At 59.9% G+C, this 24,589-nt stretch overlaps 3 protein-coding genes across 27 annotated transcripts in view; 1 reads left to right on the forward strand and 2 right to left on the reverse strand.

Annotated features, from left to right (window-relative positions):
- Positions 1–6,931, reverse strand: SPATA2L (spermatogenesis associated 2 like). Of its 2 annotated transcripts, none has more exons than XM_060131410.1 (3): positions 4,193–6,931; positions 3,667–3,970; positions 1–1,824 (listed from the first exon to the last, which is right to left on the reverse strand). In XM_060131410.1, exons 1-3 carry the CDS (start codon positions 4,690–4,692, stop codon positions 910–912), a joined length of 1,719 nt encoding a protein of 572 aa, XP_059987393.1. In that variant the 5' UTR covers positions 4,693–6,931; the 3' UTR covers positions 1–909. The 2 variants fall into 2 exon arrangements, with proteins under 2 accessions (XP_059987393.1, XP_059987394.1); XM_060131411.1 differs by having other exon boundaries at positions 4,204–4,329.
- VPS9D1 (VPS9 domain containing 1) lies at positions 6,054–20,036 on the reverse strand. Of its 22 annotated transcripts, none has more exons than XR_009537153.1 (18): positions 18,457–18,846; positions 17,102–17,177; positions 15,618–15,710; positions 15,000–15,162; positions 13,579–13,690; positions 13,442–13,504; positions 13,009–13,061; positions 12,818–12,923; positions 12,622–12,707; positions 11,698–12,206; positions 11,111–11,248; positions 10,493–10,622; positions 10,096–10,304; positions 9,741–9,825; positions 8,826–8,864; positions 8,353–8,457; positions 7,985–8,095; positions 6,054–6,826 (listed from the first exon to the last, which is right to left on the reverse strand). XR_009537153.1 is itself a non-coding variant. In XM_060131405.1 (18 exons), the coding sequence occupies exons 3-18, from the start codon at positions 15,673–15,675 to the stop codon at positions 6,794–6,796; spliced, it is 1,971 nt and encodes a 656-aa protein (XP_059987388.1). In that variant the 5' UTR covers positions 15,676–15,707; positions 17,102–17,177; positions 19,798–20,033; the 3' UTR covers positions 6,054–6,793. The 22 variants fall into 22 exon arrangements, 19 of the variants coding, with proteins under 19 accessions (XP_059987388.1, XP_059987386.1, XP_059987375.1 ...); XM_060131405.1 differs by lacking the exon at positions 18,457–18,846 and adding an exon at positions 19,798–20,033 and having other exon boundaries at positions 7,985–8,066; positions 15,618–15,707; XM_060131403.1 differs by lacking the exon at positions 18,457–18,846 and adding an exon at positions 19,798–20,032 and having other exon boundaries at positions 7,985–8,066.
- ZNF276 (zinc finger protein 276) overlaps positions 19,369–24,589 on the forward strand; it is a 17,717-nt gene continuing 12,496 nt past the window's right edge. The window contains exons 1-2 of one of the 3 annotated variants that reach the window (XM_060131414.1): positions 19,369–19,585; positions 24,076–24,379. In XM_060131414.1, coding sequence (XP_059987397.1) covers positions 19,369–19,585; positions 24,076–24,379 — 521 coding nt within the window. Of the gene's footprint in view, positions 19,586–22,606; positions 24,380–24,589 lie in introns of those variants that run through there. The other 2 variants (XM_060131413.1, XM_060131412.1) reach the window with 2 other exon arrangements.

The raw sequence follows: 24,589 nt of genomic DNA on the forward strand, positions 1-24,589 counted from the left end.
TGGATCCAGCGTCCTTTAATGTACTTTGAGGTTGTGATTCGCGTGACAGACAGGTGTGGGGGGAGGGGCCACACACAAGACGGGCCCCACCCCAGGCCCAGGTGGGCAGACCCACCCCCTCCAGCCCTGTGAGCGGGCTGGCAGCTGGCAGCTGGTGCATCTTCACCACAGGACCCAGGTGGGCTCTGGGGTGGGAGCCTTGGAGATCCCTCACCCTGCCTTCCGAAGCCGGACAGCAGGAAGATGGAGCAGGAAGATTGCTCAGAAGCCCCCACGCTCCACCCGGAAGTGGGGTGACAGCCTCTCGGGCTCCGTGGCTCCCCGTCTCCCGCCTGCTGTTCTCTGGAACTCTTGGGCACTCACTCTGGCTGGAGACTAGATCATTTCTCTTCTGTCCTTGGGTCCAGCTTCCCCGCCCAGCTCTGACTGGAGCCCATGGGGCTGGTCTCAGGCCAGCACTCAGCTCATTCAGTGCTGGTCTGTGACACCCATGGGGGACCAGGTCCCCTCAGCCGGGTCAGCCATGCACCTGGCAGAGCCCCTAGAATGGTCTTAGCAAAGCTCCGGGGCTCATGAGGTCACCTGAGCCCCCAAGGACACTCCTCTGTGGAGCACCCCTTTGGGCACTTGCAGGGAGCAGGTCAGGAGCTGCGGCGCTGGGGCCAGTGGTGGGGCCGGGGAGGGGTGGGAGAGGAGGGAGAGGGTGCTCCCTGGGGGCGGGCCGGCAGCTTTCCGAGGAAGACGGCCCCCACCTCTCACGTAGCGGGGTTGAGTCTCCATGCCCCCCGACCTGCCGCTGTGCTCAGCACCCCTGGGGGGCAGGAGGGGCAGGGTGGCCAGTGGCCCGGGTCTGAGGAGGGATGAGGCCCAGAAAAGCACCACGGAACATGTCTCCAGAAAGCCCTGGGCCTAGGGCCAGGCGGGCCTAGGGGCATCGTAGAGCAAGGTGTCCACCTGGGCTCGCTGCAGCCAGAGGCGCCGCTGGTGGTTTCCGTGCAGGGCGCGCAAAGGGTGGCCCGGGCGGCAGGTGGCCAGGGTGGCACAGTGGGAAGTGTGCAGCTGGCGACACGTGTCACAGCAGAGGGTGGGGAGGGCGCCAGGGCCCAGGCAGCTGTGTGTCTGGTAGCCGGGGGGCTCGGGGACTCGGGGGGGGCTGGCCTGCTCAGGGGCTCCAGGGGCTTGGGGGGCGGCCAGGTCTCCGGGCCGACTGAGCAGCTCTTGGCGCAGTGAGAGGAGGGAGAAGGCCTCGGCCTCGGGCTCCTCCTCCGAGGCCGGGCTGCTGGCCTCAGCCTCCCAGGCCCCGCCCCCCACACCCCACAGTCTGGCGCTCTGCTCCCAGAACAGAGGCTGGCAGGCTAGCTCCGAGGGGGGTGAGTCGGGGCCTGGCGAGGGTCCCCCGTATAGGCTGGTCTCATCTGAGCCCTCATCCTCCTGCAGGTCCCGGTACAGGTCCAGCCGGGCCTGGCACCGGGCCGGGGAGCCACGGGGGGGAACAGGTGGCGGCTCTTCTTCGCGGGCTAGTCGCTGCTGCAGCCAGGCCACGCAGGAGGCCACATCCGCGCTGGCCCGCCGTGCCTGCAGCAGCTCCTCGGCTGGCAGCATGCTGGTGCCCAGCTGCGCCAGCACCTCGCCCAGGATCTCACACTCCAGCCGCAGGGCAAAGCAGCCCAGGGCCACCTGCACAAGCTGGCGGGCGGGGGGCAGGGCAGCCACCATAAGGCGGTGGTCGTCCCTGCGCACATAGCCCATCTTCTGGAAGCTCTGGATGAGGAGGTCCTCCGAGAGTGCGCCCTTCAGCACGTGCACGTAGCCCCCCGAGAAAGTCTGCAAGGGAGGGGGCCGGTCGGCGGCAGCCCACCCTCCCACAGACCTGCCCCCGCCTCAGCTGCACTCCCTTGCTTTGGGGGCCACCATCCTCACCCCAGGGGGCGGCATGGCCCCAAGGCGGTCTGGGATGTGCTGACGCTCCCTCCAGAGGAGCTGTTTAAAAACATACATGCTGGGAGTTCCCTGGTGGTCTTGTGGTTAGGATTTGGCACTTTCACTGCTGGGGCCTGGGTTCAGTCCCCGGTCGGGGAACTGAGATCCCGCAGGCTGTGCAGCCAAAAACAAAAAAACCATAGATGCTCAGGGCCACCCCCAGAAACTCTGATCTCACTGGCTGAGGTAGGCCCCAGCATCACAATTGTTTAATCTAACACATTTCACCTGGGTCATAGAACAGACTAAATAAAGAGGCCCTGTTGAGAAATCTCACTGCCCTCTGGGTCCCCTCCACCTCCTCTCACCTGTGGGGGTTTGCTACTTTAGTTAGTTTCCCGTGTACCTGCTGAGTGGTCATGCAAACAAAGAATGCAGGTGCTTATTTGCTCTGAGCAGGTAGCCTCCTAAACGTCTCATTCTGAACTCTGCTTTTCCAGTTTCTGAGAGCTTTCCCTGACACGACAGAGGCCTAGCCATTCACTTCTCCAGCTGTGCAGCTTTCCACCACACGGATGGAACATCTGTAGTTTTTGGAGGCTCCAGGCTGCAAAGGAACTAGAAGCGTCCCTAGGATGGCGATAACGTGTCTCTCACGTGTCTACAGTTCCTTGATCCTGGGACCCTGTGAGTGTACCTTTGCTTACAGCTGATGAGAGTACCTCCACAGATGCGGCACTGCTGTAAGACTGTTCTCAGGGCTGGGCTTTCACCCCTCACAATGGACCTTGCGCTAGACTGTCCTCATGTTCGCTTCATGGAGGAAGGAATGGATTCCAAAAGATTAGGTAACTTGCCCCAAGCCACAGAGCCGGCAGAAGCAGACCCCATCCAGGTCTGCCCAGTGCTGAAGCCCGTGAGCGTGTCAAGATCAGGCCTGTCTGTTCTGCTCTTGGGCCCCCATGGGGCTGCATCCTGCCCTCGTCTGAACGGATGAATGAAAGTCCTAGAACCTCAGAACAGCAGGTGTCCCAGTGGAGCAGTGGGCTCCACGGCTCACCTCACTGAGAGAGGCTGCTGCTGCCATGGCAACCAGTGGAGGCGGACGCCCACGTGCCCAGTGACATCATTACCTTCCCACTCTTCTGAATTAGCTCAGAGCAGAAGGCAGCCTGCCCCCTCCTGCCAGCCTGCAGCTCACCTGGAGGGGCCCGGCCGGCCCTGGGCTCAGCTCTACCCAGGCTGTGGGGTGAGCTAGGTACTTGTTTAGCCCGGCTCCACTAGGACATGCAGGGGCACCCCCAGCCCCTGCCTACTTCATAGGGGATAACCATGTCATCTTCCACAAATGGAGCCACAAATCTCTCCTGGAGAGATTAGGGTGACCCTGGAATGCCCAGTCCTTCCTGTGTGTCTGTCCTAGGATTTCTGTGGTAACTGGGGCCACAAGGCTACCTTGGGGAGGGCAGTGATGCAAGCTTTAAGGACCAGGATCCCCCTCAGAAGGCAGGTATCCAAACGGGTGACCTCCACCCACCCCATGTTCTCAGCCCCAGGAGTACAAAGGGGAACCTCGGCCAAGAGATGCTCCACCACGTCCAGGACCCTTCAGCACACTGAGCTCTCTGAAACCTGTCAGCCTCTGAGGACACCTGAAATCCCTTAGGCCCGACGGTAGCCACCGTCCCGATGGTAGCCAACTCCCAGTAGCCTGGGCAGGGGCCCCCACTCGGCTCGGCGCCCTACCTTGATGGTGGTGAACTCCTTCCTCCAAGGCAGCAGATACAGGTGCACGGCGGCTAACTCCAGCAGCTCGAAGGCGCGGGCCAGGCCGCGTAGCGCGGGGGCCAGGTCGGCGCGGCCCCACAGGCCATCGCTGAGTAGCGCCAGCGCGTCATCCTGCAGCGCCCCGTGCAGGTCGAAGTCTTCCACCAGGATGTGCCAGAGCACGGCGCGCAGCGACGGGTCCCCGCACACGCCCGCGCGGCCGCGCCTAAGTTCGCGCTCCAGGCACAGACGGTAGTCCTCGGACAGCGAGCTGCTGCCCATGCTGGCGGGCGGGAATAGGGCATCAGGACGCAGAGGTCCCTCCCTGCCCGCTGCGCGCCTCCAGAGCCCTCGCCTGCATCCACAGGTCCCCCACCAACTGTGCGCCCCTGGTAGCTACAGCACCCCCTTCCCTGGAGACGTACGCCACCTGAGCTTCCCTTCCCGAGCAGAGACCCCTTTGCCCAGCAGATCGTGCTGTGGGCCCGGAGGACGACAGCCCTACCTGTCTCTCACCAGCAGTCCCCGAGCGCCCGCTGCTCTGTTCGGGCCTCTCCAGCAGCACCTCGCTTCCGTCGGGCCGGCTCCACCCCTCGGCCGTGACGTTAGGGGCGGGGTCTCTTCGGGCACCGCCCCCTCCGCCAACGCGGACAGGGCGGGGCCTGGCGAGGGCCCGGGAGCACGAACCTCCACAGGCTGCGGAGCCAAGGCCAGGGGGCACACCGCGGACGCTCCCACCGAGGCGGGCGCCGACCTCCTGAGCTGGACCCTCGGGAGCGCCAGGGTGCCGAGGAAGCAGGTACCGTGACTCTCCGTGCGCCTGCCGGGAGCGGGGACCGGACGCGGGGCGGGGCAATCTCCTGGGGGCGGGGCTACCCCAACGGGGACAGGACCCTTCTCGTTGCCTAACGGGATTGACCAGATACGGGAGGGAGGGAGGGGTCGAGCCGCCCTCTGGCGGGGCCAGTGCTCCAGGTGGAAGCCGGCCGGACGTTTCAGCGTCATTTAAAACTGCAACCTCAGGAGACTTTCCTGGCGGTCCAGCCGTTAGGACTCCGCGCTCCCACTGCTGGGGGCGCCGCACCCTCCTCCCCCCACCAAAAAAACCCAACAAATCAGCAACCCGGGCCTCTTTGAGGCGGCGTGAAGGCGCTTTTCTGCCTAGGTCAGAGTCGCTTCCAGGCACCGGATCCGACGTTCTGCTCTGTATCCAGCCCTGCTTCTCCGCTCCTGCTCTGAGTGCTGTTTGCGTGGCCCCAGGTGTTTGCTGTTAACTGTTGTGTGCTATTCCAGGGAGCATGGCTCTGTCTCAGTGTGCCACTCGAACCTGAGCAGGTCTTTGCACCGTCCTCCCTTAGAGGAGTAGTCCCATAGAAGACCCGTTGAATGGAAGTGACGTTGCATGGCTTTCCAGGTTAAGTCATAAAACTGCCTTGCTGTCTTGAGACGCTCAATCTTGGGACCTAGCCACATACTGGGAGGAAAGCAGCTGCATGAAGGGGCCGAATAATGAAGGCTGAATAATGTCCAAACTCCATGGAACCCGGGAATGTGAACATATTTGGAAATAGGATCTTTGGAGCTTTAATCAAGTTAAGACTAAGTCACACTGGATTAGGGTGGACCCTAACCCGTCAGAATGACGTCTTTGTAAGGAGCAAGGTTACGTACTTCGGGAGGAGGCATATGATGGATGCAGAGGCTTGCAGCTACAGGCAGAGACTGCAGGAGCCCCCGGAGCTGGACGAGGCAGGAAAGGGTTCTCGTCTAGCACTCTGCTGGGCCACGGCCCTGTGGACGCCTTGACTCCACACTTCAGGACTTTGGGAGTAAATTTTTGTTGTTTTAAGCTCCCCAGTAGCTAGTTACAGGAAACGAATGCAGGCCTCCCACGCCACGGCTGTTCCCACAGCCGAGGCCCTCGCTGATGGCAGACGTGTAGACAAATCTCCAGATGACTCCAACCCCTCGATCTTGGGTCACCCCAACTTGGAAGCTGACTTAGCTGATGCTGCAGCTGGGGCAGAGACAAGATGTCCCCACTGAACCCTGCCGAGGTGGGAGTTTCACAAGCAAAGCAAATGGCTGTCGCATGTTTAAGCCAGTGAGTGGGCTGGCTTGTTACACAGCAGGGGGGCGGATGCCACACTGCCTCAGCGCCAGCTGCGTAGGGGTCCTCCTGTGACCCTGGGCTATAGCCGGGCGGAGCAGATGGGTGGCAGGGTCAGTTAATACCTACCTTGGCCAGGACCGCAGCTCCCTGGACCACCGCCCAGCACACTGCGCGGCTGGGTCCAGTCTCCCAGGCAACACCCCTCTCCTCCTCATCCAGCTTTCTCATCTTCACCAGTTCAGCGCAAGGGAAGGTCTGTCTTGTAAGTGTTTTAATTTGCATTTCTTGATTTTAAAAATGACTTTAAACACCTCTTCTTATGCTGATGAGCTTTTTAAAGTTCTTCTGAAGACAGCCTGTTCACAGCCTTTGCTATTTTCCTGACTGGGGCTCCTGCCTTTTTCGTGTCGATCTGGAGGATTTTCTGTGTGAAGAATCCATCACTCACTGTCTTACGGAAGGCTGTAGGCTGGGAGAGGCTGAAGGACTGGCCCAGAGCCAGCAGCAGGAAGGCCGTCTGATCAGCGCCTCCAGAGAGCTCCCCAAAGCCAGCAGGAGCGCCCACGGTCAGGCTTCGCTCCATCGTCCACCTGCTCTATGAAAGGGGGCTTAAAATCCCATCCTTGAGACCGCCAAGGCCTGGAGCAGGGGGTCATCCTCCCCAGGCTTCATGGCTGGCTGGGCCTCGTGTCCAGGACTGGGGGGCTTCCTTTGGAGAGGGCAGGGACTCAGGGACTGAGAGCTTTGAGGGCAGGGCGGGGTGAGCAGGCGGGTGCCTGCCTGTCGTTCCTGGGGTGCTGGTGGGCAGGGGACCCCTGCCCACAACGGCTCCCGAAAGAGGCAGCTGCCCCCGGAACTCGGGTTGGCCTTCCCTTGGGGTCACGTCCCCGGCCCCCTCTGGCCTCCGGAGTCAACGTGCTGGGCTCGAAGAGAGCTCTGCCACCGGGAGCTGTGGCCTGGAGAAGGCGTTTCCCCTTCTGTGCCTCACTTTCCTCACGAGGTTCCCGCACAGCCTTGGGACACTGCGTGCACAGAACACACAGTCAGGTCCAGCTGGGCCTTCCCCAGGGACCCACACGCTGCTCCCACACCACTTTCTGCCATGGTGACAGATGCTGCCTGGGGCTGGGGCCGGGCCACCTGCATGTGTTCCCCACCTGGAGAGCAACATGACTCCTGGGAACCCTTCGGGAGGAGTGGTCCGGGCTCAGATCCTGCCCAGTGATGACCTCTGACCCTGCCAACCTGCTAGGCCCCCCAGAGTGTGTCCAGTGCTAGAAGGAGCAGCCCCACGGATCCCACTCCTGGGCAGAGGTCTGGGAGGTGGGCTGGGCTTGGCGATGGCCCCAGGGGCCTCTGGGACCCTCTGGCTCTGGCTGGTTGGCTGGGAGTGGCTGTGCTGCCCAGGCCTCCGCCCGGCCAGTGGGACGGGGAGCAGGTGAGCCGCGCTGACGGAGACACCGGTGACCTCTTTATTTCCAGCTGGGTCAGTGGTTGCCCAGGGGCCTGTAACAGTCAGGGTGGGCAGGTGGTGGGGCTCCTGGCAGGCGCCGACCCTTGGGTTCACACCGACCCTGAAGTGGCTGAGTGGGGGTGGGGATTCGCCAGCGGTCTCAGGATGTCCGTGCCCATTGCCAAGGGTGGGAGTGTGGCTCAGAGCTCCCACACATGGGCAGGTGCCCTGGGGACACCTGGGTCTTCAGGACAGAGTGACCAGTGACCAATAAACAGCACAGTCTAAACCCACCTGGGCCCCAGGCCTCTTGTGGGGTGACAGGCTCTCTTCTCGACTCAGACAAGAACCTGGCTCAGGGAGCTCCGCGTGTCACGGGGGACGGGAAGGGAGAGAAGCAGACCTGCCCTCGGTCAGGCCCATGGCCCCTCTGTCCTTGGGCTTGCGGGGCCTGCAGGGTGTCAGCGGACTGAGCCGTTGGAGTGTGCAGGCCCCAGGGGCGCCCAGTTTCCCTGCACGGGGCCTCTCACAGGTGGGGACAGGAAAGAGAAGGGCCTGGTTCCTGGGAGCTGACTCGGGTCAGCCCCATCCTATCCGGAGCAGAGGGGCCTCCTTGAGCCCTAGGGGCTGATGTCAGGCGGGGGCGAGAGCCCCACCTCGGCCAGCCCACCGCCCCATGCAGGTGCCTCTGGGCCAGTCCTTGGCCAGCCCGTCCTCTGCTACTTGCCCAGGGCCCGCCGGGGCAGCAGCTCCACGTAGCTCAGGGCGCTCTGCAGTGACGTCAGGCAGTAACCCTCCTCTCCGATCAGGTACCTGCACGGCGGTGGCACAAGCGTCTGTCACTGGAGGGATGCAAGGAGACCCCGACGTTCTGGAAGGGGCACCTGCCCTTGCGGGGCAGAACCTGGATGCTGAGGGCCCACGGGCTGTCAGGGCGCTGGGCTGGGGGACGGCCCACTCCCCAGGCAGACGCTGCTCAGGGGATGGCCCCCTGGCTCCTCTGGGCAGGGTGCTGGGTGAGGGGCAGGGAGAGGGGCCGTGGGCCCCGTGCATGGGTGGGAGCACGAGCTCAGCCCCCACGCTGGCCCGAGGCTCCCACCTCTCGTGGATGAACTCCTCCAGGGCTGCACACTCCGACACCAGCTGGGGGAGGCCACTCCTCAGCGCCACAAAGGACAGGATGGGCAGCAGGTCGTCGGCGCCACTGTTGGGGAGACGCAGAGCCGGCCAGGAGGCTCCAGGGACCGGGGCGCTGCTCAGTCCCCACAGCCCTGAAGCCTCCCAGCTAGGTCCCTGGAGCAGCTTTGGGCTTGCTGGATGCTGTCCCCGTGCCTCTCCTGCCCACCGGCCTCCGGGGGCTGGGGGTGGGCTTGGGTCAGCGTGACAAAAGACCACCTGGGATCGCTGAGGCCATCCTGAACGGGGACCCTGTGCCGCAGAGCCCAGGGCTGGACCAGGGAGGCCCCACAGTGAAGCTCTCCCGTGAGCTGGCCCGAGCCCGGGGACGGGAGGACGGAGAGGATAGCCCGTGTCCCAGGCAGCCTGCTCACTCCTGGGATCAGGGTCACTCACGTGCCACTCCAGGTACCCCAGACCCTCCGCAAGAGGCACCTAAGTGAGGGAGGGAGGCCCTGAGGGATGCTCAAAACCCTGGCGAAGGGCCCACTGGCCAGTACTTTTGGCGAGGAGCACGGAAGCATACTGGTTTGAACCTGATGACCAACCAGGGACTCCTGCCCCCACCTCCCTGGGTGCCACACACCTGCAGGGACACACAGCGCCACCCCCCCACCCAGCTCCTTGGATGTCCTGAGGAGAGAGCGAGCGCTAGCGCGGGGTTGCAGCTGGGACTCGGAAATGCTTTCAGTTCTGGGGCCCTTTCACCTGCTGCAACTTTTTCGGAGACCAGGTGGTACAATAGTGATGGTGGCCGGTGAGAGCCAGGTGGGTCCCCCGGCCTGACCCCACAGCCCACCCAGCTGGCTGCAAGGACAGGTGCTTTCAGGGCGACCCCGGTCTCTGGCACAGGGTGAGGGTCGCCAGCCCCAGGTGGGCGCCAGGGCCAGGGCAGGCTGCTGGCTACAGGCTGGTGCAGGTGAGATAAGGCAGAACCCAGGTGGGGAAGACCCCTGCCCACCTCAGGAGGCTGGGGCAGGGGCAGTGCAGGAACCCCAGGCTGGGGCTCAGCACAGGGGACGGGCTCTTCCCCAGGACAGGACCGGGGCGGCTTCCCCAAGCATGCCCCTGAGGGGGGCACACGCCACCGGGTTAGCGAGGGGCCGGACCGCGTCGTCAGCAGGGCTGGAGCCCGGGATCTTTGGTGGAAATGGGCCGCACTCTCCTCAAGGAGAAGCAGGGCCAGGCGCCGGGCGGGAACCCGAGGCGCCGGGGCCGGGGCCTGGGTGGCAGGGTTCCCGCTCCCGCGGCCTCTGAAGGCAGCCCCTCCCGCCCAGTCCCCACCACAGGCCGTGGCCTCCTGGGACTCACATGGCGGCGATGCCCGGCTGGGGCGCAGCCTCGCGAGCCCGGGAGTAGTCCTCCGCGCAGGCACAGGTGACCCGCAGGGCCCGCACTGCGTCGCAGAAGCCAGGCTTCGGGTGAGGGGCTGGGGACCTCGTCCCGGTACGGCCCCGGGCGCCGCCCCACCCCCATCGCGTGCAGGGCTGGGCAGAGCCTGGACCACCACCACTCATGTCCCACGGGACACACACCCCCCGGACTGGAGAAGGGCCTGCCGCTGAGGGCTGAAGGCGCAGACTCCAGTCGCCCTCCGGGACGGGACTCGACTCTGTCTCATCTGACTCCCTTCTCCCTTCCCTCCAACCAAACCGTCCCCCCTCACCAATGCACTCCAGCTTCTTCTGGGGGCAGCTCTCCAGGACCAGCAGCCCTAGCTCCTGGGCGGCAGCACAGTAGGGGTAGGCGCCGCCCGCCGTGGCCTCGGGGTCCCGGGGGAGGAGCTTGGTGGGGACGCCGACGGCCGCCGGGGGCGCGTTCCCGTACAGCTCCATGCTCTTGCTCAGGGCGGCCTCCCGCAGGCGGTGAACGCTCCTGGGGCAGAGAGGGGCCAGGCTCAGGGGCCCAGGGCCCCGCCCGGGAGGGGACAGGGGCGGCGCTGGGGAAAGCTGGCCACGCCCCGAGCCGTGGGAGGGTGCGCGCGGCACCGCCTGCACACGCGCAACACCCGAGGGGACCTGGGAGGAAGGCAGCTGAGGGACGCACACGCGGCGGGGCCGTACCTGTACACGGCCAGCAGGAGGGGCCACAGCGGGGAGAAGAAGGGCTCCTCGATGCAGGCCAAGCAGCGGTCTTTGGAGGCGGCCGTGTTCAGGCCTTCAAAAGCCAGGAGGGTCAGCGAGAGCAGCCTGTCTGCCGGGAGCAGAGCCGGTACAGAGGCACTGTGGGGACAGCTGGGACCTCTAGCCCCGCTGGCAGCCCCTGGAGGCCTCTCCCACCCGCAGCCAACCTGGGGTGCCCAGGCAGGGTCCCCACCTGCCTGCCCCTCCCTGCCACCCCAGAGCCAGCTTGGGATGGGCAGAGCCACAGGTAGCTTCCCGGCTCAGCAGGAGGGGCTCTGCCTGGCCCTGCCTCCCCCCACTTCTGAACGCTACGGCCCAGGTCGGTGCAGGGAGTCAGGCCCCTCATCCCTAGGGGGTCACAGGGTCATATGCAGCTCCGCCAGGGGGCCAAGGAGACAAGCCTGGAAGGGAGGGCCTAAGACAGCTTCTTTCTGAAAAGGGTCTGTACGCCAAACTGGGGCACCCAGAGGAACGTCAGAAGCATATCTGAAGACAAGAAATCTGAGGTCCAGGGAGATGAAGGAACCTGCCCCCCACCAGGGAGGAAGGGGTGCTCACCCAGAGTCTCCCAGACAACACAGGCCCCTGACTGCTGGGCCTCTCGCTGGTTCTCAGGAAACCCTCGCAGCCTTCCTCCTTGGAAGGGACGTGAAGTCCCCTGCCACCCTGGGCTCCTTACGGAACACACACTCGCTTCTCAAAATGGAAAAACCTAAGATGAGCCGCCACCAGGCCGCACAGACCTAGAGCCCTGGGTTTGGAAGGGTGGGGGTCGGACCTAATGGGGCAGCTAGGACCACCTGGCAGCCAGAGGCCCTGACGGCAGACCCTCCCCCAAACCCAAGACTGAAATGGACCCGGCTGTCCTCCCTATTTGGCCCCGTGAGGAGACAGCCAGGGATGGAGGGAGACCCTGGCCACTGCCAGCCCCAGCTGCTCTCTGGGGCAGGGTGTGTGCCTCTCTGCTGAACTGGACACGTGGCCCCAGGAGAGGGCTCTGCAGAGCAGGGCCGGCCTGGATGCCACCCACAGGAAGGCTCCGCTGGACCGGGCCCATCCCAGGCCTCTGACAAGCTTTCCGAGGACGTGGGCTTCGGACAGCGCAGTTCCCCCACCACCCACCCGGCCTGTGGCGCGGACCTCACCGATGGCGTCGTGTATGTCCTGCACGGTGCCCTTCAGCTGCTCCAGCAACGGCTCCTTCCTCACCCCTGGGGGCTGGGGCTCAGGCTGCCCTCCAGGGCCCCGGCCCCTCCTCTCAGGAGTAGCCAAGAACTGTTCCAGGTCCCCGAAGGAGCTGTCGTTGCCCGGCAGGTCGGATGAAGTGTCCGCCAGGGGTGAGGGAGGCCCCGTGGGGCTGCCGTCTGCCCCTCTGTCCGGGTTGCCGGGGTGGGGTGGGGGGATGGGGGTGCTGGCGGAGGCGCCGTCTGTGGGCCTTTGGGCTGGGCTGGGCTCGGGGGGGGAGGGCATGCAGTAGAGGCTCTGAGAGGGCCGGAGCCGCCGGCTTCCAGGAGCCAGCAGCCCGTCGGCGTCGGGGGGCAGGGAACGGCAGCCCAGGGCCGAGGCAGCGCCCCTGCTCACGATGGGGTACAGCGCCCGGTACACGGCGCACTGGAGCTTCTTCAGGAGCTGCGAGATGGGGTGGTCGGGGACGCTGTGAGTAGGGGGAGAGGCAGTGTGTGAAGGCAGCCCCGTCGGGCTGGGGCTGCAGTCCCCTCGCTGGGTGACCCGGGGGCTGAGAAGGCCCGCCAGCCCTGCGAGGCCCTTACCCGACCCCCACCCAACGGCCACGTGGCCCTGCCGTGAGGGATTTCAGAGAAGGGACGCATGGACTAGTCCTCGCGGCTGAATGTTGCTGGTAAGGCCTGTCCCGCCCCTCTGAGAAGCCAGGAGGCCCGTGAAAGGCCATCCGCGGACAGGAGACCCCGGGGTCACAGGCGGGGGCCTCCGAGAGAGCCAGCGTGGCCTGCTGCCCGTGCGGTCACCCCAGACTGCCTCGCTCCCCTCTCCTTCTTAATCCTTTCCTCCGCCATCAGCCTGCAGCCGGGGGAGGGGCCGACGTCCGGTACCTGAGCAGGTGGGAGACCAGGCTGGTCACCAGGGACAGGTCCCCTGGGCTCCTCTTGAGCTTGGCCTTCCAGAGCTTTGGCCAGTCCTGCAGGACAGGAGACCTTGGGGGAGAGCCCGCGGGAAGGCCCTCCCCCAAGCCAAGGCCGCGCCCAGGGGCCCAGGCCTCCCTGCGGACTCCCCGCCCCGCGCACTCACGTGGTCTTGCTCGTACTCGAGGATGGCGGCGTAGAGGGCCCGCTGCTCCCGGTCCTCGGGGGTCAGGGCAACCTGGCTGCAGAACCTCCTGGGAGAAAGGACAGGTCTGGGGGCCTCAGGGCTGGACAGGCGGGCGCGGGAGTCCCCACCTGGCCCCCCCAGTAGTCCCGGGACCGAAGGCGGAGACGCACCTGTTGGCGGCCTCCTGGAGTCGCAGCCGGCGCTCCTCCATCTTCCTCTGCAGCTGGGGCGGCAGAGTCAAGGCCCTTTCTAACGCGGCGTGCACGAACCCCCCGGCGTCCCAGCGCCCTGCCGGACATGGGGCCCGTTGGGATGGGTGGGAGGAGGGGCTGGGCCAGAGGACAGGCCCGCTCAGGGAGGGAAGGCAAGTCCTAGTCGACCTGAGGGGTGGAGAGGAGTCTGTGGGTGCTGGGAGGGGCAGGGTGGCCTGTGCAAAGGCCGGGAGGCGAGAGGAAGCGGGGCTGGGCGGGAACCACCCACTGAGGACAAGTGTCTCTGAAACTGGAGGAACTCTGTTTCCACACCTGAACCCTGGCATCTTTACTTCCCTGTCCCCTCCCTCAGCTGAAGCCTCTGCACACTAAGGATGGACAGAAAGGATACTGTCTTCTCCCGGGCTTTAGCGATCACCAGGTTCTCCATCATCTGCCGCTGCAGGGACAGGGTCTAGGACGGGAAGGATGGAATAAGGCCTACTGCCCCCACCGGCCTCACTCCAGACCCTCCTGGACTCCGCTCACCAGGGATGTCTTCTGCATGGCCTGGCTGGGGTCCAGACGGGCCATCCGGGCCTCATAGGCAGCCTTCAGCTTCTGATTCTGCAGGGAGGCCTCCTCCAGGGGTGTCAGCTCCCTGGAATGGTGACAAGCTGCTGTCCAGGCTCCAGGAAGCCCAGGAACGCTCTGGTCACCTGAGGTCCCTTCCTGGCCCCGCCCTGAGACCGGAAGGTGAGGAGGTGGTGATGGGGGCAGGCAGGAATGTAAAGGAGGGAGGAGGTCTGGGGTGGGCGGGCGACACCTGCCTCCCTGAAACATGGCCCTACTGCCTGGATTCCAGACCTTTATGCACACCAGTCACATGTGTTTATTAACAGCATGAAACCCTGTGAAGGCACCATGTGAGCCAAACAGCTAGATTAGTTTGCAACCCATGAAAGAGGGGTAGGGGTGGGGGGTGTTTCACAGCTACTTGGTAACAGCCACCAACAGCCCCCTCACCATCAAAACTTATGGTCCCACGTCTTCCTGCTTTCATGGGTGGGAGGAGGTAAGTCGTGGGGACACAAGACTATACTGAGATGGAAGTCTGGTGCCTGGCCCTGCCCCAGAACTGCACTTGGAGAGACAGGGTGTAGCTGTGGCTCAAGGCCTGGCAGCAGCAGCAGGAAGAGCCCATCCTCTTGCTTATCCTGCTGGGATTCTGGCATCTGTGTCTCAGTGTCTTTCACCAGTTCTAGAAAATTGCTTTCATCTCCTCAAGTAACGCTCCTCTCGCATTTTCTTTTTCATCTTTCTTTGGAATTCCAATAACCCCTTAGACCTTCCATGTCTTTTTGTGTGTGTGAGCCATGCAGGGTATCTTTTAACCTTTTATCCAATTCTCTAATTCTGTCTTCAGCTGGGTCTACTCTGCTGTTTTAAACTTGTCCCCTTCTTTTTGTGTGCATGTGTGTATGTTTACAGGAGGATATAATTTGTTGTCGTTTCTGATTAGTGTTTAAAAATAATTTCAGTATTTTTGTTTCTACTTGGTTCTTATTTGACCCCTATTATAAATTCTATTTGACCCCTATTATAAGTCAGATTTTATAGCTTCTTGTTCCCTGCAGGTGTTTTCAAACTTGCTTTTTATTTCTCTAAATACAGAAAGCGTGTTTGTATTATAATCTGTGTCTCATAACTCTACCTGAAGACTTTGCAGGTCTGTTTCTGCTACCTCTCATTTACAGTTTCTTGATTCTTTCTGTGCTTGGTTATCTTTGACTATGTACCACTCATTTTATGAAAGTTGAAGGTGCTTTGCTCCAGAGACAATTTGCATTTGTTTCTGCCACGCAGCAGGTATTTCCATTCTGGGATCCCTTCTGACTAAATCCACCATGGTTAGCTCACTTTGCCTCTAAACCCAGGCTTAGCCCACCTTCTGTTCTGACCCATCTTACTTCTTAGAGCTTTGTGACTCTACAGCCTGAAGCTTCTGGAAGATCTCAGGCGGCAGAAATGGAGAGAGCTTCCCTCCCTCATCTGAGTACACCCGGCGGTGTCGGCTGGTAGGAGAGGGGACGGGGGCAACCACAGGCATGGCTGGCCTCAGGCATGTTTTCCCTGTAAGACATACGTAGCCAAGGGTCTGCACGGGGGCCTGACATTCCACAAAGGAGATGCAGACTTGGGACTTCCCTGGTGGCTCAGTGGTTAAGAATCCGCCTGCCAATGCAGGGGACACGGGTTTGAGCCCTGGTCCGGGAAGATCCCATGTGCTGTGGAGCAACTAAACCCATGTGCCACGACTACTGAGCCTGCGCTCTAAGGCCCGCGAGCCACAACTACTGAGCCTGTGTGCCTAGAGTCTGTGCTCCGCAACAAAGAGAAGCCACTGCAATGAGAAGTCCGCGCACTGCAACAGAGAGTAGCCCCCACCCACTGCAACTAGAGAAAGCGTGTGCACAGCAATGAAGACCCAACGTGGCCAAAAAATTAATTAATTAATTAAAAAAAAAAGAGAGATGCAGACTTGGGGGGTGGGGATGTCCTAAGAAAGCTTTCTGCCGGACACCCACCAAGTTTGGCAGCTGTCGACTGGGCCCTCTCCAGACACTGCTCAGCCAGCTTCAGCATCTTCGAGGTGTCAGGGGTCACAGTCTCCCCAGCTTCTGGGGAGCAAGCGACAAGAAGGGTGGTCACCATCACCTCTATCACTAGTCAGATTCTTGCTGGGATAGAAACAAAGGAGAGCCCACTTCCTCCTCATCTCTGACCATCTGCCCTGGGTTTACCTCCTGGCCCTGTGTGTGGCTGTCCTGTCCTCTCGCCTGGACCATCAGAGCCTTCTCTATAACTAACTGGGCCTTATCTCCTCACTGGCGGCTTCACTTTAGTTACAGCCCCTCCTCCAGGTGGGCCCTGCAGTCAGTACGGCTGTTTCACAGAAACAGTTTCAAAACCCATCTCCCGCCCCCTGGCTGTGTCCAAGCTCACCCCTGGTGCAGCTAGAGGACTTCTGTTCTGCACTCCCTCTGGGAATCGCTCCTATCAGCAAACTCACGGTGTAGGAGCTGCCACCTGACACTCTCCCCTGGACCCCACCAGACCTGATCCACCCCCGCTCCCGTGACGGCCAGACCCTCACCACACCCTCATTCAGCCACGTTGCTCCCATTGCAGTGGCCCTCACCCACTCAGTCCTGCCCTTCTCTGAGGGCTCCCTGACCTCGCAGGTCTCTCCTCTAGGACGGCCCCTCGCGGCTGCTCCCACCGTGCCCTCCTCCCAGTGCCCAGAGCTCTGCTGAGCTCCCTAGCTCCCCAGGGTGGAGACTCCCACCTCTCCCTGACTACTGTCGGGCTGCTGGACACCTCGAGCAGAATGTGCTCCCGACAGAGACCTCAATTCCTCCCTCATGTCTGCTCCTGCCACCTCCCGCACTGCCTCCTGTGCTCCCTGGCCCCCCCCAACCCCGGGCAGCTCACTGTCCGCTTAGAATGTCTGGTGAGGCCCATCTTTAGAGGACATGCCCCAAGCGCTTCACTCCTTCCACCTCCAGGCAGTCCCACCACTGCTGTCCTCACTGTGGGAGCCTCCTGGAGGACCTGCTCCCATGCCGGCCTCTCCCCACAAAGCCTCCGCGAGCTTCACCTCGTGCCAGAACAACCCCAGGCCCATCCCAAGGGCCGGCCGGCCCCAACTGCACCTTCCCCTCTCCAGCCTGCCCACCCTTCTTGTGTCTGGAACCCTCTCGCCTCAGGGCCTTTGCAGCGCCCTCTGCTGGGATGCTGCCCCCAGCCCTCAACCATCGTGCAGCTCACTCGTCCCTGGACTGAGGTTCAGCGTCCAGTCTTTGGTCACGTCCCAGCCCATCTCCATCCCCTCAGTCACGGCAGCCGGCCCCTCCTGCTCCCTGCTGCGCTCATGCTTACTGAGCGCTCAGCCGTCCACCTGCGACTAATGGCCCGGCAGGCAAGACACAGGACACCCCCAGGCCTGGGGCCCTGGGCCCCATCAAAGGCTAAGCTGTCCACGGTCTGCCCGGCCTGGGAGGAGCTGTACCTTTGGAGGTCTCCACTTCTTCTAGCAGCACCTGGGAGATGTAGTGGACGCTCCTCAGGTATTCTGTATATGCCTCCTGTGCCCAGGGAAGAGAAATGGCAGCGGTCAGGCCAGTAGAGGCGCATAATTCCATCATGCCTGCTCGGTGCCCTTGTGGAAACACAGGAACAGTGGTGCCTGCTTATCTGTGAGATACACCTGCAGTGGCCGAGCCGCTTCACTGGTAACGGCTCTGCTGGGGCATGGAGAGTACCCCTCTTCTCTAGACTTGAAGCTGGCATCACTGCCTTTCTCTCCAGTACAGGAAGGAACGGAGGTTCTGTCAGTGGGCCAGGGTAAGGAGCCTTGGCAGGTGCTGCCATTTTCCACTCTATGCAACAAGTTCTCTGCCTGTGTAACTCAGGGGCCATTCACTCAGTGGCTTTAGAAAAATATTTCTTGGAAGGTGAATCAGGGAGTGTGTTGTAAATCTCAGAATGACTTTCTGACTCGGAGTTCTGGGAAATCCTTTCCCGAACCCCAGAGTAAGTATTCCCTGGGCACGCAGCAGTCTGACACTAGAATGTCAGTATTTTCAAAAGGGTGACCCTGCCATCCTGTTCAGGGCTCCCTGATAGAGCGCAGGGCGTTCGGAACCATAGCATGGTGCTTTGCTTTTTGTTTGTTTTGCTGCATCCCAGTTCTCAAATTACCCACCTTTAAGTCTACACCTCAGATAAGGATAAAATGGGTTCCGGGAAGGATTTCTGACTTGTGGGGGCATTTGCTGCCCTAGGATCCCGACTTGGGGAAGGCAGCGGATGGAAGACCGGAATGCCTTTCGGAGGCACCCGCGGCCTCCTCCCCTCCTTGGGCGGCCCGGTGTGACTCAGCCGGCTTTTCCATGCGGTCGCCACCCTTAGGATTAACACCAGTTCTTGGAGACAAGCCACACCCCTCCCCCGCCGGCATTTCCTTCCAAACAAGCGCTGAAGGCGACTGGAAAGCCGCAGCTAACCTCTTACGGATACCGTCCCCTTCGGGAATCTGACTAAAGCTACAGGGCCCGCCCCCAAACTATACAAACGCACGGGATTGTCTGCCAGATACACTTCGGAGGGCTGCTTCACGGACCCTCCTGAGTCCCCTTCACAAATGAAAACACCTCTTCTCATATTCCCGACTTAATGAACAGACGGGAAAACTGAGGGCAGGAGCCCGCGGGAGCTGTCCAAGGTCACGGCCGAAGCCCGAGCCCGCGCCCCGGAGCCTTCGGAGAGGCCTGGAGGCGCCCACCCCGCAGCCCCGCCCTCGCCCACGCCCACCGGGCTGGCCGCGGGTCGGCTACCGCCCCCGCCTCGCCCCGCCCGCCTCACCCGGGGCCGGTTGCCGGTGTCCAGCTCGATGGCCCCGTTGGCCAGCTTCATGGCGCATTGAAGCGGTTTCACCGCGCCGTCCCCGACCGCAGCGGCCATGGCGCCGGCGGGGTAGGCCGTGGCGGCCGAGGGGCGGGGCGGGCGGCCCGCATACCGGAACGCGGCGTGCGCGGGCGCAGGTGCCGCCCGAGCCCCGGACCGCCGGAAAAGGCGGTACCGACGTGAGGCCACTTCCGGCAGCCCTGCCTCCCGACGCGCGGCGCGCTCCGCTTCTGGAGCCGAAGGGGCGGAGGTGGGGGGGACGGAACTCTCAAATAACCTCCTCCCGCAGTTGCCACGACAGTGTAAGTGCAACTACCGATGCCATCACTCCTTGTCGGTGACAGGTCAACCGCGTACGCCCCCGCCCCTTGCCCTCGTCGTGCCGTGCTGCCCTGCCCTCCTCACTCCGCCCCTCCCCTCCTCAGTCCGCTCCTCCCCTCATTGCCCCGCCCCTCCTCGCTACGCTTCTCCCATCCCCTCCTCCCTTTCCTCGCCACTCCCCTCCCGCTGTCAATCCGTCCAATCCCTGTTTCCTCACCCTCCTCGCCCCCATCACTCGCCCCGCCCCTCCCTCATCGCCCCGCCCCGCTGCCAGTGAGTCCTGCGGAGCCGAACGGCGGAGTCGAACTGAACGAGCGAGCACAGTTCAACCTAGCGGACGAGAGGCTCCGGGCAGAGCAACACCTAGCCCTGCCTCTTGGCCCGGCTAACCGAGCGGGGCCGAGCGGGGCCGAGCGGGGCCGAGCGAGGAGGAACGGGGCGGAGCGCCGGGCCGAGCAGGGCCGGGCGGGGCCGGGCGGAGCCGAGCGGGGCCGAACGGAATCGGACGGGGCGGAGCTCCGGGGCCGAGCTCAAGCCGCCGCCACAGCGATGAAGCGGGACCGGCTTGGGCGCTTCCTGTCGCCCGGGGTGTCCGGGCAGCGCGGGAGCTCCGGTGGCGGCAGCTGTGGCGGCGGCCGGCCCCGGGGCCGCCCGTCCCGCAGCGGTCCCGACGTGGCCGAGGCGGCGGCTTTGGTGGCTGCGCGGCTGGGCTGGGGCCCGACGCGGGCCTGCGCGGACGCGGGCGAGGACGGCGCCGACGAGGCAGGTGGGTCCTGCCGTTCGGGCTCGAGGGGCGGCGGGCGGGGGCCCCTCGTGACCGCCGAGTGCCCCCGCGACCCCCCCCCCGGCTCCCGGTGACTACCCAGCCCCCCATGAACACCCGTCTCTCCGCGACCACCCGGCCCCCGGGGAGCACTGGCCCGCCGTGACTCCCCGGCCCCCCGAGACCACCCGCTCGCCCCCGCCCCCCGCGACAACCTGGCCCAGGGTGCCTTGGCTGCTCAGAAAGCGGACTAGGCCTCCCCGCCTGGAGGGAGCGAGGCGGTCTCCGCGGCGGACGCCGCAGCTGCGCTGGGTGATGTTTCGCAAGACAGCTGTCCCTTCGGCGCCGACTCTGAGCTCACTGAGTAATTAGTGCTCAAGTCCTGCGGTCTGTCGGGCAGGCCTGGGTTTCAGTCGTGGTTTTGCCCTGTGCTCTTCGGATAATGGCTTCATCTGGTCTGGGCCTCAGCTTCCTCTTCGTTAAAACAGAACTAAGAGGGTTTAAGAGGGTTAAGTGTAGGAGTGCCGGGGCCCCCTCCTGGCAGGCGGTATGGGCGTTAATATGCACTTTGCCTTCGTGTAATGCCTTTGCCCCCTCGAGAAGGACTTCACGCTTCTCTCATGTAGTCCTCCCCCGGGGCAGAGAGGGAGGTGGCATCATCTGCACTTGCAGACCGGAGACCCCCGGAGAAGCAGAGCATGGACGTGCTCTTTCAGTTCTGGTCGCAGGAGGGTGATGTGAAGAGGAATGAAGTTTCCAGCTTAGTTTATGAAGTGCCATAGCTGTGGAGGCATTTATTTATTTACTCATACTTTCTTTTTTATTATTATTTTTGGGGGGGGGGCAATTTTTTGAGGTATAATTGGCACATAACATGATATTGGTTTCAGGTGTACTAGGTAACATCCATCACCACTTGTACTTAGAAGTTGTTTTCCCTTCTAAGTTCTCTAAGATGAGAACTTTTAGGATCTACTTTTAAGATCTCAGCAATTTTCAAATATACAACGCAGTATTGTGCTGAAGTATCTGTAGTTACCGTACTGTGTAGCACATGCCAGGACTTATAACTGGAAGTCGGTACCTTCTGACCATTTCATGCCTTTCACTCACCACCCCACTCCCCTTCTCTGGCAACCACTAATATGTTTTCTGTAACTATTAGTTCAGGATTTTTTCTTTCTTTAGATTCTACGTATTAGTAAGATCATATGGTATTCATCTTCCTCCATCTGACTTACTTCACTTGGTGTAATGCCATTAAGGTCCATCCATGTTGTTGGAAATGGCAGAATATTCTCACCTTTTCGTGGCTGAGTAAATATTCCTTTGTGTATATGTACCACAGTTTCTTTAAACATTTACCCGTTGGTGGACACTTTGGTTGTTCCCATACCTTGGCAGTTATAAATAATGCTGCAGTGAGTACAGGGGTGCATATATCTTTTCAAGTTAGTGTTTTCATTTCCTTAGGATAAACACCCAGCACTAGAATTGCTGGACCGTGTAGTAGTTCTGTTTTTAACTTTTTGAGGAACCTCTATACTGTTTCCATAGTGGCTGCACCAATCTACATTCCCATCAACAGTGCGCAAGGGTTCGCTTTCCTCCACACCCTCACCGACACTTGTTATTACTTGACTTTTTGGTGATGGCCATTCTGACAGGTGGGAGTGATATCTCATTGTGGTTTTAATTTGCATTTCTCTGATGATTAGTGATGTTGCGCACCTTTCCGCGCACCTGTTGGTTATCTATGCCTTCTTTGGGAAGAGGTCTCTTCAGATCCTCTGCTCATTTTTAAAATCAGATTATTTGTGCTCTTATTATAGTGTTGTATGAGTTCTTTACATATTTTGGTTATTAACCCCTTATCAGATACATGATTGGCAAACTGTTTTTCCTATTCAGTAGGTTGCCTTTTCATTTTGTTGGTGGTTTCCTTTGCTGTGCAGAAGCTTTTTAGTTTGACATAGGCCCATTTGTTTATTTTTGCTTTTGTTACCTTTGCTTTTGGTGTCAATCCAAAAAGTCATCTCCAAGACCCATGTCAAGGAACTTACCTTTATGTTTTCTTCTATGAAGGAGTTTTATGCTTTCAGGTCTTTGAAACCTGTAATACATTTGAGTTTATCTTGAGTATGGTATAAGGTGGTGGTCTAGTTTCATTGTTTTGCATCTGGCTGTCCAGTTTTCCCAACACCATTTTTTTTTTTGAATTTTATTTTTTTATACAGCAGGTTCTTATTAGTTATCCATTTTATACATATTAGTGTATATATGTCAATCCCAATCTCCCAGTCCCAGCACCATTTATTGAAGAGACTGTCCTTTCCCCATTGTATGTTCTTGGCTCATTTGTTGTAAACTAACTGGCTCTGTACACATGAATTTATTTCTGGGCTCTCTATTCTGTTTTATTAGCTTACATGTCTATTTTTATGTTAACACTGTACTGTTTTGATTACTGTAGCTTTGTAGTATAGTTTGAAGTCATGCCTCTGTGATCATGCCTCCATATAGTTTGAAATGTTGTCTCCAGCTTTGTTCTTGTTTCTCAGGATTGCTTTGGCTATTCATGGTTTGTTTTTTGGTTTTTTTTTTGGTTCCATATAAATTTTAAGATTGTTGTATTTTTGTGAAAAATACCAGTGGGATTTTGATAGGGGTTGCTTTAAATTTGTAGATGGCTTTGGGGAGTGTAAACATTTTAGCAATATTTATTCTTCCAACCCACGAGCATGGACTGTCTTTATTTGTGTTTTCAGTTTCTTTCTTCAGTGTCTTATAGTTGTCAGTGTACAGGTCTTTCACCTCCTTGGTTAAATTTATTCCTAAGGATTTTATTCTTTTTGACACAATTATAAATGTGGTTGTTTTCTTAATTTTTAATAGTTTGTGAGTATTTAAAAGTCAGCCGATTTTTGTATACTGGTTTTATATTCTACAACTTCACTGACTTTGTTTATTCTAACAGTTTTTTTGGTGCGGTCTTACAGAGTTTTCTATATATAATATCATGTGCAAATAGAGGTTGTTTTACTTCTTTCTTTATGATTTGGGTGGTTTTTATTTTTCTTGTCTAATTGCTCTGGCCAGGACTTCCAGTACTATGTTGAATAAAAATGGTGAGAGTGGGCATCCTTGCTTTGTTCCTGGTCTTAGAGGAAAGCTTTTAGCTCTTCACCATTGAGTATGATGTTAGCTCTGGGCTTGTCATATATGGCTTTTATTATGTTGTGGTACTTTCTGTCTGTACACAATTTATTAAGGTTTTTATCGTGAATGGATGTTGAATTTTGTGAAACATTTCTTCTGCATTTATTGAGATGATTGTATGATTTTTATTTTTTACTTTGTTAATGTGTGTCACATGGATTGGTTTGGGGAGGTTGAGCCAGCCTTGCATCCCTGGAATAAATCCCAACTGATCATTGTGCATGATCTTTTATTTACTTATTTATTTATTTATTTTATTTATATATTTTTTGGTTGCATCGGGTCTTGGTTGTGGCACACGGGATATTTCATTGCGATGCGCGGGCTTCTCTCTAGTTGTGGCATGCAGGCTCCAGAGTGCATGGACTCTGTAGTTGTGGCGCGTGGGCTTCAGAGCGTGTGGGCTCTGAGCGTGTGGCGCTGGGCTCAGTAGTTGTGGTGTGCGGGCTTAGTTGCCCCATGGCACGTGGGATCTTAGTTCCCCAACCAGGGATCGAACCCGTGTGCCCTGCATTGGAAGGCGGATTCTTAACCACTGGATCACCAGGGAAGTCTCCACGATCTTTTAAATTAATTGTTGAATTCAGTTTGCTGTTATTTTGTTGAAAATTTTTACATCTACGTTCATTAGATATATTGGCCTGTAATTTTCTTTTCTTGTTGTGTCCTTGTCTGGTTTTAGTATCAGAGTAATACTGGCCTTGTTGGGCTTCCCTGGTGGCACAGCGGTTAAGAATCTGCCTGCCAAAGCAGGGGACACAGGTTTGAGCCCTGGTCCGGGAAGATCCCACAAGCTGCAGAGCAACTCAGCTCTTGTGCCACAACTACTGAGCCTGTGCTCTAGAGCCCGCAAGCCACAACTACTAAGGCCACGTGTCACAATTTCCGAAGCCTGTGTGCCTAGAGCCCGCGCACCGCAACGGAGAGCCGCCCCCGGCTCGCTGCAACTAGAGAATGCCGCGCACAGCAACAAAGACCCAACAGAGCCAAAAAAAAAACAAACAAAAAACTGGTCTTGTTTTGGAGGCATTTAGAATTCTTTGAAAGGTTTTCTAGCCCAGAAGGCCCTCCACTGGCCATTCTCCCCAAAGGCTGTGTATTCGCCTGGGAGACCGGAGCCAGAGGCCTGCCTTTGGCCCAGACCTGCGCCTGTGTTTAAGGGGCATGTCTGGGTAGGCCCCGCTCCAGGAGCTGGGAGGCTGGCGGAGTGTGGGCCTCACCTCCCCTGGGAGCTGTCTTGCATGCCTGACTTCATATTTCCTGTGCTTGCCCAGGAACGGCCCGGGCCCTGGCCATGGGGCACTGTCGCCTCTGTCACGGGAAGTTCTCCTCCCGGAGTCTCCGCAGCATCTCTGGCAGGGCGCCTGGGGAGAGCGCAGAAAGACCGGCCCCTGGGGACCGTGTTTTTGTCCGGGACTTCCAGCGCCTCCTGGGGGTGGCCGTCCACCAGGACCCGGCTCTGTCCCAGTTTGTCTGCAAGAGCTGCCACGCCCAGTTCTACCAGTGCCACGGCCTCCTCACGTCTTTCCTGCAGAGAGTCAACGTCCCCCCCACGGGCCGCCGGAAGCCTTGTGCAAAGTAGGCGCCCTCCCTCGTTCGCTGGGGGCGTGCAGGAGACCCCACAAGCGGGCCGCATGGGCACAGGGCGGCCCGGGTGGGAACCTCCGCAAGGGGAGCCCATCATGGCGGGTGAGGCAGACGCTCCTGAGCACCAGTGCGACGGGTGTGTGGGCGGGGGGCCCGGCGGGCGGCCTCGGAGGAGAGGGCTCAGACTGCACGCGGAGCGGC

This window comes from Lagenorhynchus albirostris, chromosome 19 (assembly GCF_949774975.1).
Source record: "Lagenorhynchus albirostris chromosome 19, mLagAlb1.1, whole genome shotgun sequence".
Taxonomy (NCBI): domain Eukaryota; kingdom Metazoa; phylum Chordata; class Mammalia; order Artiodactyla; family Delphinidae; genus Lagenorhynchus; species Lagenorhynchus albirostris.